The sequence below is a fragment of the Urtica dioica genome, chromosome 5, assembly GCF_054948205.1.
Source record: "Urtica dioica subsp. dioica isolate 48M chromosome 5, U.dioica_male_clone48M_v1_H2, whole genome shotgun sequence".
Classification (NCBI taxonomy): Eukaryota; Viridiplantae; Streptophyta; class Magnoliopsida; order Rosales; family Urticaceae; genus Urtica; species Urtica dioica.
Window position 1 is genome coordinate 30,068,010 of NC_142760.1, and position 13,847 is coordinate 30,081,856.

General features: G+C 37.5%; 2 protein-coding genes across 2 annotated transcripts; both read left to right on the forward strand.

Moving 5' to 3' along the window:
• Positions 1–244: 244 nt before the first annotated feature.
• On the forward strand, positions 245–6,579 carry LOC149397811 (pyrophosphate-energized vacuolar membrane proton pump). The gene is made up of 8 exons (XM_089615827.1): positions 245–632; positions 2,496–2,808; positions 3,271–3,532; positions 3,926–4,305; positions 4,429–4,515; positions 4,666–5,407; positions 5,504–5,563; positions 6,071–6,579. The coding sequence occupies exons 1-8, from the start codon at positions 377–379 to the stop codon at positions 6,275–6,277; spliced, it is 2,307 nt and encodes a 768-aa protein (XP_089471953.1). The 5' UTR covers positions 245–376; the 3' UTR covers positions 6,278–6,579.
• Positions 6,580–11,154: 4,575 nt separating this feature from the next.
• On the forward strand, positions 11,155–13,475 carry LOC149397812 (uncharacterized). Its single transcript, XM_089615409.1, has 4 exons — positions 11,155–11,363; positions 12,180–12,223; positions 12,362–12,614; positions 12,712–13,475. Exons 1-4 carry the CDS (start codon positions 11,312–11,314, stop codon positions 12,996–12,998), a joined length of 636 nt encoding a protein of 211 aa, XP_089471535.1. The 5' UTR covers positions 11,155–11,311; the 3' UTR covers positions 12,999–13,475.
• Positions 13,476–13,847: the final 372 nt, after the last annotated feature.

The window sequence follows — 13,847 nt, forward strand, 5'->3', positions numbered from 1 at the left end:
AAAATAAAACTACTAAATAGTATTTTTCTGTACCAATCAAATAAATTAGCTTTCACGAACAATATCTCTCTTCATTTGACACAATTTTCATAATTTAAAAAAAGTTACTGTAGTGTAGTATTTAAATAAACAACATATTTATTTTGATTTTGTAATATAATCTTTTTCCGATTATAAAATTATTTCCCACCACAAACACAAAATAGTCTCTCTCTCTCTCTCTAGCTATATATATATAAGCCCTACAAAGCACCTCTCAAAGCTCTCATCTCATTTCACTTCTCTCACACCGTCTCAATAGAAAAACTACACTCTATTTGTTCATTTCTTTTAATTTTTATTTTATTTTTCGTGTGAGCTCTGTGAGGGTTTGGCTATGGCGGTGACAATTCTGCCGGATCTAGGTACAGAGATTCTGATCCCGCTGTGCGCGGTGGTCGGAATCGTGTTCTCTCTCTTCCAGTGGTTCATCGTCGCGAAGGTCAAGGTCTCTCCGTCGGCGGCGGGAGATTCTCCGGCCGATAACAACGGCAAAAATGGAAACTCCGATTACCTCATCGAGGAAGAAGAAGGCCTCAACGACCACAACGTCGTTCTCAAATGCGCCGAGATTCAAAACGCCATTTCCGAAGGTTCGCTGAGCTTCTCTGTATCTAAACCTATATATATTGGCTGTATCTATATACGCCTGAGTCTTGACTCTGTTACCTCTATTATATTCCTTTTACGAATCGAAATTTGGTTTCTCTTTTCTCTCCGAGATTTCTGCAGATGCGACGTCGTTTTGTTTGTCTTCTTTCTTTGCCTTATTTTTAGACGTGAATTTTTTGACCGAGTCATGAGCTTGTTTATTTTTATGGTTCAATTGTGTTTTTTTTAAAGATAATTATTTTTGAACTTTTGTGATAGTGATAATTTATTTTATTGGTGCTGTTACGTAAGAGTGGAAAAATGGTTGAACATTGAACCGATGGAAAGTGATGAGCAAAATGTAAATAAATAAATTAATTAAATAGGATTTTTTTCTTCTTTCTAAAGTTTGATTTTTAGATCTGAGATTGTTTTTTTTTTTTTGGTGGATTATGGGCCCCACAAATTGATGATAATCCTTGTTATAAACGTTGATTCGCGTTGGTACTCATTCGTACTCGTGTCAAGTCTGTTCACTTTATTTTTATTTTATGTTCAATTTGGTCCGGATTTAGATCTAATTTTAAAATGCTGCTGTGGTATAATCATGTTGAGCCAAATAATAGGTCACATGGGCTGGCAGATTTTTAATAAAATCTTTGGACATTGTTTCTTAATTGTAATTGATGGATTTGGACGCTATACCTTGATGAGATGTGAATACAGACTTTCTATGTTCTTCATTTTTTTTTTTGTATAATAAATTCTTTGGCATTACACTCAATTGGGTCATATTGTTATTGTTTTTTGTTCTTTCATTTCGTGGTAGTTCGAGGATTAAATTATGTTTTTATTAGCCCTGACCAATCGGATTTGAACCGTCTTGATAAATCTGATGCCAGATCTAAAACTTTGTTGTTTTCTTAAGGACCTTAATGTTAAGCTTTAATAATGGTCAATGTTGTTGGACCATAGTGGAGAACGGACAATTATTCCGTTATAAAGTGATTTTTCAAAAAATAGAGAACCGTGTTAAATGGTCTCTATAATCGACATCATGGCATATTCTATTTTGTCTATAAGATATTCGGCCTATAACACAATTTCAGCTTAGGTCCATAACATAAGTTTTAGAACCTCATTTATGGGATAATACAGATGAATAAGATCTAACAGAGTTTAAAGGAAAGTAATTGAAAATGTCAGAGATAGGGTGCCAAGTTCCGTATGGTTCTCAACTAATATGGTTAGTTTACAAGTATTTTTTGTGTTTTGTTCTCTACAATGCAGGATCAAACTTTAGCATATATATAGTTTATGTGTCATCTAATGTACAAATTTAAGTGTGGGTATTTGTGATTTTGCGTGGAAGAAAAAAAATATTCTGTCATTGCAAAGATAAAAAAATGACTAATATGGTTAGTTTACATTTTTTTTTTGTTTCCTACAATGCAGGATCAAACTTTAGTTACATGTTTTGTTTTGGTCTTTTTTGTTTTGTTGTTTTTCCTACTATGCAGGATCGAACTTTAGTTTATATAGTATATGTGTTACCTTGTGCACAAATTTAAGTGTGCTTATTTGTGATTTAGCGTGGAAGGAAAAAATACTCTTTTTCGTTGCGCAATAAAAAAGACAAATGTAGTTAGTTTATATTTTTTTCCCCTACAATGCAGGATCAAACTTTAGTTTATAAAGTTTATGTGTTATCATATATACATTCTTAAGTGTGCTTGTTTGTGATTTATTACGGAAGAAACAAAGAGATCCTATTTTATGTGTTATCTAATATACAACAAATTTAGCGTGCTTCTTTGTGCTTTAGTATGTAACGACTAACCATCGTTTCGCCCGGGACATTTCAGGATCGACGTCGTTCCTCTTCACCATGTACCAGTACGTGGGCGTTTTCATGGTGGCTTTCGCGATCCTGATCTTCCTCTTCCTTGGCTCGGTGGAAGGGTTCAGCACGAGCAGCCAGGCGTGCACGTACGACAAGACGAAGATGTGCAAGCCGGCCCTCGCCAACGCACTCTTCAGCACCGTCTCGTTCGTCCTCGGCGCTATCACGTCCGTGATCTCGGGCTTCCTCGGGATGAAGATCGCCACATACGCCAACGCCAGGACGACCCTCGAGGCCCGAAAAGGTGTCGGGAAGGCCTTCATCGTCGCTTTCAGGTGATGGTGGGCAAAATGGTTACCTGTTTTAGATGGTTAAAACGGGTTTAGGGTTCATGAGGAAAATAGTCAATTTAAACGTTTGACATTGCTAAATAGTCAACGTTTAGTAAATCTTAGGTAAATAGTCACTTTCAGACCTAAATCTTAGGTAAATAGTCACTTTCATATAACAAACGTTGGCTATTTATTTAAGATTTACGTCTGAAAGTGGCTATTTACTTAAGATTTACCAAACGTTGGCTATTTAGTAATATCAAACGTTTAAGTTGGCTATTTTCCTAATTTTTTGAAAAGTTTAACCGGTTAACTGTGATTTTATTTAGAACGGCTAACTAATCAATTGTCAGTTTCAATTATTTCTTGGTTGGGTAGCCATAAAATATTTTAACTAAAAACGAACGGTTGAAGTTAATTGATCGGTTAATGTTAACTGATTGAAACACCCACATTTATGTTCAGGTCCGGGGCCGTGATGGGGTTCCTCCTCGCTGCCAATGGCCTCTTGGTCCTCTTCATCACCATCAACCTCTTCAAGATCTACTACGGTGACGACTGGGAGGGTCTCTTTGAGGCCATCACCGGGTACGGTCTCGGGGGGTCGTCCATGGCTCTCTTCGGCAGAGTCGGTGGGGGTATCTACACCAAGGCTGCTGATGTCGGAGCCGATCTTGTCGGCAAGGTCGAGAGGAACATTCCCGAGGATGACCCAAGAAACCCCGCTGTAAGCTCCGTTTTCGATTCTAACCTGAATATCACGAAGGGAAATTGAATGGAAATCTAAAATCTTTTCTTGGTTTGGAAGTCATTAAAAATTTGAGAGGGAAAATATAAATATTTGTGGAGATGCGTCTTATAAATTTTAAAAATAAAACTTAAAGGAAGAAAAAACAAAGCATAAGTGTGAAATACGGGCAGGCTCTCTTAGATTTTGCCTTCGCATTTTCTTTGCATAAGAAAACGGAATCCCTACTTTAGTAAGATGCGAAATCTACCAAATTTTATTTCGAGAGAGAAAAATGGGATGACTCTTCAAAATTTTCTCCTAGCATTTCTCGGGTTCCAAACATTCTCTACATATTATAATGTTGATGTGTGCAACTTTCTTTGTTTTCAGGTGATTGCCGATAATGTGGGTGACAATGTGGGCGACATAGCCGGTATGGGATCGGATCTTTTCGGATCGTACGCTGAGGCTTCATGTGCCGCGCTTGTCGTTGCCTCAATCTCCTCGTTCGGAATCAACCACGAGTTGACTCCGATGATGTACCCTCTCATCGTCAGCTCTGTGGGAATTCTGGTGTGCTTGCTCACGACCCTCTTCGCCACCGATTTCTTCGAAATCAAGGCCGTGAAGGAGATCGAGCCGGCGCTGAAGAAGCAGCTTGTCATTTCCACCGCTCTGATGACCGTCGGAATCGCCCTCGTCAGCTGGCTCGCCCTCCCCGCTTCCTTCACCATCTTCAACTTCGGAGCCCAGAAAGTGGTCGCCAACTGGTGAGCCTTCCTTGGCCTAGAAAACTTTTGACATGTTTTACAAGTAGTAACCTGTTATTCGGTTCTAATGGAACTCAATTTGGGGTTTTTTTTTTTTTTTTTTTTTTGTCCTTTTGTTTTCAGGCAGCTTTTCTTGTGCGTCGCTGTTGGTTTGTGGGCCGGCCTCATCATCGGTTTCGTGACTGAATATTACACCAGCAATGCATACAGGTAAACTGATTATTGAATTATCATTTGATGAACTGATCATCGGGTAATTGGGAAACCTAAAACTCTGTTACAAAATGTTATGTTTTCTAGTAGAGAAAGCAAATTCTATAATCACCGTGTAACTAAACAACTAATTACGTTGACTTGCAGCCCCGTGCAAGACGTTGCGGACTCGTGCCGTACCGGAGCCGCGACGAACGTCATTTTCGGCCTCGCTCTGGGATACAAATCCGTGATCATCCCGATCTTCGCGATCGCCGCGAGCATCTTCGTCAGCTTCAGCTTCGCCGCCATGTACGGGATCGCCATGGCCGCCCTGGGAATGCTCAGCACCATCGCCACCGGCCTCGCCATCGACGCTTACGGCCCGATCAGCGACAACGCCGGAGGAATCGCCGAGATGGCCGGAATGAGCCACAGGATCCGCGAGCGCACCGACGCCCTCGACGCTGCCGGAAACACCACCGCCGCCATCGGAAAAGGGTTCGCTATCGGCTCCGCGGCCTTAGTCTCGCTCGCCCTCTTCGGTGCCTTCGTGAGCCGCGCCGAGATCTCGACCGTCGACGTTCTGACGCCCAAAGTGTTCATCGGGCTCATCGTGGGAGCGATGCTCCCGTACTGGTTCTCGGCCATGACGATGAAGAGCGTGGGAAGCGCCGCGCTGAAGATGGTCGAAGAGGTTCGAAGGCAGTTCAACACAATCCCGGGGCTCATGGAAGGGACGGCGAAACCCGACTACGCGACTTGCGTCAAAATCTCCACCGACGCTTCCATCAAGGAGATGATCCCGCCCGGTGCCCTTGTCATGCTCACACCTCTCATCGTCGGAGTCCTCTTCGGCGTCGAGACCCTCTCCGGCGTCCTCGCCGGAGCCCTCGTCTCCGGTGTCCAGGTTAAAAAAAAAAAAAATTCTTACTATTATTTGTTACTTGACTCGCAAGAAACAGGTTTTAAATTTGGCTTTTCTTTTTTCTGCTTGTTTTAACAGGTTGCCATCTCTGCTTCAAACACTGGTGGTGCATGGGATAATGCCAAGAAGTACATTGAGGTAAATTTTTTTTATTTTTTAGCTTTGAAAAGAAGTATAAATTAGTGTTTTGTGTTTTAAATTGGACTACTGTTTCCATTTACTTCATTAGTTTCTATCCTTAGTAAATGTTAATTCTCTTGGAATTTTGCAAACACCCATTCAAATATTATGTTCATATTCCAATTTGTACATTTCTTTTCAAATGACGTAATATTTAATAGGGAAATTTCACAAATATCTCATTTGAAGTTGCAAATCACAAAATGATTCGAATTTTCAAATATTTCGTAGATACTGCATTTCTAAAATTTTCAAACAATTTTGCACTTATTATAAACATGAAAAAAAAACAGAGAAAGTATTATTGTACAAAAGAGCAAATTATGGAGTAGAAAATGAAATGTTTGAGAGATGAAGTTCGAAAAAAGACACTAAAGTGTAATTTGCACATATTATATCCAAGTAAATGAATTTTCCAAACTGGAAATTTTGCTAAGTACATTTCTCTCTCTTTGCCAACTTTAGGCCGGAGCTTCGGAGCACGCGAGAACCCTGGGCCCGAAAGGGTCGGAGCCACACAAAGCGGCGGTGATCGGAGACACCATTGGAGACCCTCTGAAGGACACATCTGGACCGTCCCTCAACATTCTCATCAAGCTCATGGCCGTCGAGTCCCTCGTTTTCGCTCCGTTCTTCGCCACCCACGGCGGTCTGCTCTTCAAGTTCTTCTGATCGCAACAAACAAGAGATGGTTTCATCTTTTGGGTTTGTATTCTCAAATCCAGAAATTTATGCCTGCATTTTTCTCAGCTGACCTTTACGCCTCTTTTCTTTTTATTCAATTAAAAAAAGGGTATATTTAGTAATGTAGTAGCAAGTTCTTTTCACTTTTCACGCTATAGCCTCTCCTGAATCAGCCACAGGAAAATTTTGCCCTTTCTCAAGGGTTTTGATTATGATGATAAAAAAATGTTTGTGACGGTCATAAATTGATGAGTTCAATCAAGAGCTGAATCAGCTTTTTTTTCAATTCATTTTTCGTGTGTGAATATTTTCATAACTTTTTTTTTTTTTTTTTTGGAAATTGTTATATTTTTTATTTATTGACTATTAGTTTGATTTCTTTTGGTAGCTGAATGAATGGTTTGTGTTCAACCTGGCTTATTGGAAATTTCGGCCTTCCAATAAGCCAATAAGGACGGCTTAATGGCTTATTGGAAGCCATTATTCCGTTAAGCCAATAAGCCGTTTTGATTTCAATTAAAATGTAAAATCAAAAGGACTAAAATGTGACATTTTTAATAGAAAGGGTTAATATGCAAACTAAATTTTATCTTTACATACAAACTATATGATTATATTTTCGAGATGTTTTTGTTTTAAGTAAGAAACGTGGACGGAATCACGAAAATTTTATTAATGAACTCACTTTTGGCGGAGGAAAACCGTGGTTACAATAAATATCATAAAAAGAAAAATAAAACGAAAGGATTACAAAAATTCAAGAAACATGATTATATCCTCATGTTTTCTAAGTTGACACCAAAATTATCAAATTCATCAACGGAAATAAACGTTTCTTGAGAAAATTTAATTTAGAAACTATATTATATAAATTACAGAGCTTGATGAGATTGTAGAGAGAATTTGATGGATGATGTTGTGAAAAATTGGATTGAAATGAGTTATATTTATAGAGAAAAGGATGAAAGTGTAAAAACATTAAGAAATCCGTGTATAAACAGTAAAATAACGGCCATTTTTTTGAGACCATTGATGAAAAAACGGTAATAAAATCAATGGCCGAGATTAAAACGCAGCCAACGGTCAAATACCACCAACGGCTCTCACGGAAGCCGCGGAAGCCGACTTTCCGTGTAAACGGCTCCGCGGAAGCCGAATTTCCGTATAAGCGGAAGCCGCTATGCCGATAAGCCGAGCCACGCGCGGAAGGAAGGACGGAAGCCGCATTTCCGTCTCCAATAAACCAGGTTGAGTTTGTGTGTAGTTCGCAGTGTTAGGTTTTGCAATTTAGTTATAAACAAAAGGGAAAATGACATATATATTTTGTGTTTTAATAAAATGTCGAGTTTAATTTTTTGATTTTAAAAAATGTCGAGTTTAATTTTTTGATTTTAAAAAATGTCGAGTTTATACATCTTTTTTAACTAAAATGACGAAATTATACTTTGAAATAGACAGTAGTGTCACAAATTTTCTTTTTATGGAATTTTTTGATTTTTCATTGACGTTGACTATAATATTTATATGTAAACATCAATTATCTTTATTCAATTGTGTCATACATGTAATTTATTTAAAAACTAAAGAATAAACAATAGTCTTTTGATCATGAAAAACGTAAAAAGAGGTAAAGGGATAAAAATCGACAATTGATAGTTATCAAAATCACAGATTCGAACAGAAAATCCCAGATTTAAAGTTGTAATTCGAACACAGAATGAAGTCATCTCTTGGGAGATATGAATTTTATAATTTAATTTTAATTTAAGGCTATTTTATTTTAAAATTAAGAATTTAGAAGGTAGGCAATTGATTTGGATTTGATTCGATTTTTCTTATATAAGATTTAATATCAATGAAAGGAAGATTTGTGACACTGTTATCTATTTCAATGTATAAGTTCGTTATTTTATGAACTCGATATTTTTTAAAATAAAAAATTAAATTCGATATTACACTAAAATATAAGATATATATGTGTTATTTTTCTAAACAAAAGCGGTGCTTGATATAAACCGTTCCTTGTCATTAATTAAGAACTCTTTTTTATATATTATTTATTAATTAAAAGATCTTTTTTTTTAAATAGATTTATTTAAAGGATCTCAAAGTTGACAGATGCACTTTTTCAGTTAAGACGTTAAGAAAATTAGTAAGTGCGCGTACTTGTTAACTTAGTCTTAGACTAGTGGTCATTTTTTTCTTCGAGGAAATGCTATTTTTCCTTTTTCTCTCTATACACCCAACTTTTGTAAAAGAAACAGAATCAAATTAAATATGATGGAATTACTCGGAATTAATTAAGTCTAGTCATCAGAAGGGGGATGGAGGGGCTGCAATCATCTAAGGTAAGTTTGACCTGAAGGTTTCCAATTCATGCATCAATATGCATTTAAATCGCAAAATTTGCATTCAAGTGAATAATAATGTTCATTAAATTAATTGGTCAAGACAATGAATACATGATACTTGTACATTCCAATGGACGATAATAATAAGTTTTCAAAGGACTCATCATTGGCTGTTCAAGTTGCCTTATTGAAATTAACGATGACTGATGTAGTTAAACAGCTAATTTAAAGTTATGAATTTACAAAATAACTAAGATTTGTCTTAATTTAGTAAAATAGTCCAAATGTGCAGTATTTTGGTTTCAAATTTTTTTTTTACCACAATATTAAATTTTTTGAAAGTGATAAATTGCTTATAATAATCGTCAAAATTTTTAATCTTGATTGTCAAAAAAATTTTGAAAACGTAAATTGGACTACTTTGCTGAAAAATTGAAACTTTGATTATTTTGTCAATCAATAAGTTTCAAATGACCTAGATATGCCTAGTTTGTGGCCTCCTATGCCTAGGGTGTGCCGACTTTTGCTTCATCTCCCTCCCCTCGGAATTGCTTCAATTCCATTCTTAGAAATAAGAGAGAAATATAGGAAACACCCTGTTTCCAGATGTAGTGAGATATAACGAAGCTCAGTCTTTTGTCTTATCTTCCTCGAAGATTACGTTTCGGAAGACTTTGGTGTCATCACATCGAGTCCTTGAAGGAGGAGTTTCAGATCTGATCGTGTGGAGGCTTGTACGTTAAAGACGAAGACGGATTGTGAAAGCTTTCGGTTCATGAGCCAAAAACTGTAAGTTTTCTTAAACTCGTCTTTTATCTGATATGGTTGCTTGATGAAGTTTCTTATGTTTAATTAATTAAGTAATCTAGATCATGTTTAATAACAATGTTAATAATTAGCTCTTGTTAGTGTAATTATTATTATCCGCATTTAATTGGTTATTTAAGGTGCAATGATCACCAACAGGAACAACTCGTCTTTTATACCCACAATACAAAATTACAGCTCCAAACCGGAAAGACGGGTACGAAAACAATGAGAGGCGAGATCCATTGGACATATGAAAAATTTAATGCAAGCAATGGGAGACGATGTGGACAAATATATTCTTCTTGAATGGATTCGCCCTACCCACCCTGATGATGAATCGCAACGACCCGAGCCACAAGTGGCTTCACAAGCTCGATCAGAAGGTATCAATGTCGAACGAGTATTGAATGAAGAGGTAAGTGTAACTTCATCCGACGATGGCATTGATGGTGGTGATACTGGTGGTAGTGGTGGTGTTGGTGTTGACATTGCTAGTTGTAGTGGTGGTGGTGATCATGGTGGTCATGGTGGTGGTGGTCTTCCTTATGATCCTTGGATTATTGAATTAGGATACAATCTACGCAAGATGAGGACCACAGAGTGCGCGATCCAATTGGAAGATACTATTATAATGTGATATGTTCATTAATATGTTTTATGTATTCGATTGATCTTCATACAAATTAATATGTCTATCAGGTCCGACCAATTCTGTGACTTTGAGACTAAGCAATACACTGAAGGTAGACAGATGGGAATGGGTTCCACCATGTCCATGCCCTCTACTGATTATGATGTCGACTCTATAGCGACTCAATTTGGATCAATATCGTTTGACCATATGTCATCTCAATCCTGGGGTGAAGGTTCGTATGCGTATCCTTACCCATGTCCCTATCCAGTGCCTTTGCCTATCCATGTTCCCACCCCCACCCCCATGGACACCGTAGATGATGGTTCACCTCAAATTGTTTGATATACGATCGAGACGTTTCATGGAGCATTACCTCAGTATCCTGTCCTATGCAGTGTTGTTGGAGATAACCAGTCTAACTACAACAACTATCTCTTAAACTACCAATCTAACTATGAGTGTTACATGACATGGGTTGACTATTGTAATCTCTAAGCACGAACCAGAGGTTACAATCAACCACACCGCCACTCAAGCTATTATTGCACTTATTTTTTTATATCTGTTATGAACATCGTATGTCTGTTGAACTTATCTTTGTTTTTGAACCTATTATGTGTTTTAGACCTTTTGTTTATGTTTTTTTTTATGATGTGTGACCATATTATATGTGTTGGAGACTTGAATTTGAAATTTGAACCTATTATGTATGTGTTTGAAACTAATGTTGTTACGTGTATGAAGTATGAATTTTATTTGTTATATTTAAAATTATACAATATTATTTCCGTCGGCATTCCGTGTTTTATCGAAATTTCTGTCGGCACCGCAATTTTCGTCGGCATAATTTTTTCATATTCCCACATTTTTTTTTGTTGCAATTCCCGTCGACCAATACAATTTCCGATTTTGAGACCATCGGCACAAAATCGACCACAGACATTTCAATCCTTGTTCCAAACTAATTACCTCTCATTTTATTTTTCTTTTCATTTTTTTCACCCCTCCCAAAGGACCCTAAGCGAAAGGCTAAAAAAAAACACATAAAAGTAAAAATAAAAATCACAAACTAGAGAGTTTCTTTTCCTCCTTTCTTCTTCCTTCTCGCTTCAGTCTTCTCCTTTTCCTCTGAAATCTCGTCCGTACATTTTCTCTTTCTTACGTTCTCTTACCCGCTGGGATCGCAAAGCCACTGATCTCTATCTCTCTCTCTCTCTCTCTCTCGTTATGGGAAAAAGAAAACGACCCTCTGATCACAATCAGATCGATTCATCTTCTGGTGCGTTTCAAGGCCTATTTATTTTATTTTATTTATTTGTGAGCCTCAAAAGAAGTTTGGATTTTTGTTGGGTATCAGATGATGTATAACAGGCCTTTCGGTTCCTTAGGAAAATGTATGTAAAAGAAACGAATATAAATATAAAAATAACGATAAGTATCACTTGATGAATAATGAAAGTGTAGTTTAGTGAGTCCAGTTGATCAATCAGTGATCGTAATTTCCGATTGTGATAAAAAAAGTTATGTTCTTTATGAGAATTTCTTGTTTTTACATTTTTTTTTTAATTTTAATTTTTGGTCATTTTTTGTACTTTCGAGCAATTAATTTGATGTGTGTAGTTTGTATTTATTCTGGAACTGCAACTTCATGCTTTCTCTTGAATCATGAAGTTGATGATCATTGATTATATCTGTGATTTTTGGTTCTTCAGCCAATATCATATCGAGGATTCTCGTGTCGTTTTTCAGTTTCCTTGTCGTATGGGAAATGTGTTTTTCCCTTTTCATCTTCTTCTTAGTGTTAATGTCCACTCTCTGTTGCATTTTGATCAGTAAAGGCTTTGTTTACCTCGAAATTTCAATTTAGGGGATCTTGTGTGGTGTCAGAAACTCACTTCAGTTCATCGTTTGTTAGTTAGCATAATGGCATAAGAGATTGAGATATTGCAACGAAAAAAATGACTCAAAAGAAAATATCTAATCAGGCAGTTTTGTTTCTTAAATCTTAAAAGGCGTTCCTGTTTCGGGTTTTTGTTCGGTATCAATGGTGTACTTTATGAATGTCCGTAATGTTTGTCTTCTCGGAAAATTGCAGATGCCGTGCCGTGCTCCTCGGGAATGGAACTACTATCTGACGAGGTACCTTGTGTGACGAAATAATCAATAAATCATCAGTTATTGAAATCGCTAATGATCTCTCGTAACTAAGAAAATCGGAGTGAATATATATATATATATATATATATATATATATATATATTTTTAATTCTTTTGCAGAAGCGCTTCCTTGCAATTGATCCAAGCGAACTAAATGCCCAACAAACGTCAAGTGCAGCGAATCACCAGCAAAGCCTTAGCCGGTCGATTTTCTTGAAGAAGTCTCGTCACCACTTTTCCCATCAATACTCGCGGCGTGGCTCGGCTTCGAATCTCCCAAATCCATCGTTAAGCCAATCTCGTGGCAAAGCCATTATGCGCGACGATAAACTTCCCTTCAGGCTAGCTTCCCAAAGTAGCTTCGAGCTCGGAGGTTCCAACTCTTTTTAACGAATTCCATTCCGGGTTTTAATTATTCCAAAAAAGAAAAAAACTGAATTTCTGTTTTCTCGTTTTTTTTTTGGCATCAGAGTACCGGGAGAGGGCGTTCTTCCAGTCGGAGAGAATCAGCCCGAGCTTCTGGGAAATGGACGCGATACCGAACGAGAGCGTAGTGAAGATGGTTTGTGGAACTTGTCGGAAGCTTCTGATACGGAAGTTTTACGTCCCCGACTCGGGCCGGACCTCGCTCGGCCTCTCTGAAGTCGCTGTCATGGCGTGTGGCCACATATTTCACGCCGAGTGTTTGGACAAGCAGACGAGCTTCGAGGATAAGCGGGACCCGCCTTGCCCGACCTGCTCGGCTTCACGAAGGTAAGACGAGAAGATCATAGTGTGTCTGAGATTGGGACTGGGGAAAAAAAAGGTTAATTTATTATGCCATAGATATATTTTTATATATATGTTTGTTGACAAGTATCTAGTGACTAGAAGATGATTACAAGAAAGCTTAGGTGGGAAATAGAGGAAGCTTTGATCTTCCGATGCGGCCGAATATTTTTGGCTTTGATTCCATTGGGTTTTGGTGCTTGTAATATAGCTCTCTATATTCGTGTGAATCATGCTTATGATTCTCACCTTAGGTTAGATATATAGGTTAGACTATATAGTCTAGAAGAAGCAACATACCTTCTGTTGCGAAAGCTATGAAAAGCTTATCAATGTAATTATTTCGGAGGTGGGTCAAATAATGTCTTGTGTTCATCGGTTCTTCAACGTGGGTTCTCTAGTAAAGCTTTTTGGTATCAAATAATGCAAGGAATGATATATATGTGCAATCTAATTCGTGCCGGTATTTAATTGGAACTAACTTTAATGTATAATCAAATTCAAAACCTAAATTTTAGTCTAATCCCAAATTTTTTTTTAAAAGAAACTCGGACTTTATTAAAAAAGCGGCTCATCCTAAAAGATTACAGAAAAAAAGAGCTGAGAAAACCCAAAACCAGCTCCAAAACAGCAAAGGAAAAACCCGTACATCAGATTACATAGCACTGGCTCAATCCCTGCCCAAATTTGTAAGAGAAAACGCCTCAAAAACTTTACTATTAGAATGAAGCCATAAGCCAATACAAAGGTTGATCCTGTTGATCAAATTGTCCCTGTTCCAAGCCTCATCCTTGAAAAGCTGGTTGTTCCTGGCAGTCCAAATGCACCACAAAGAAGA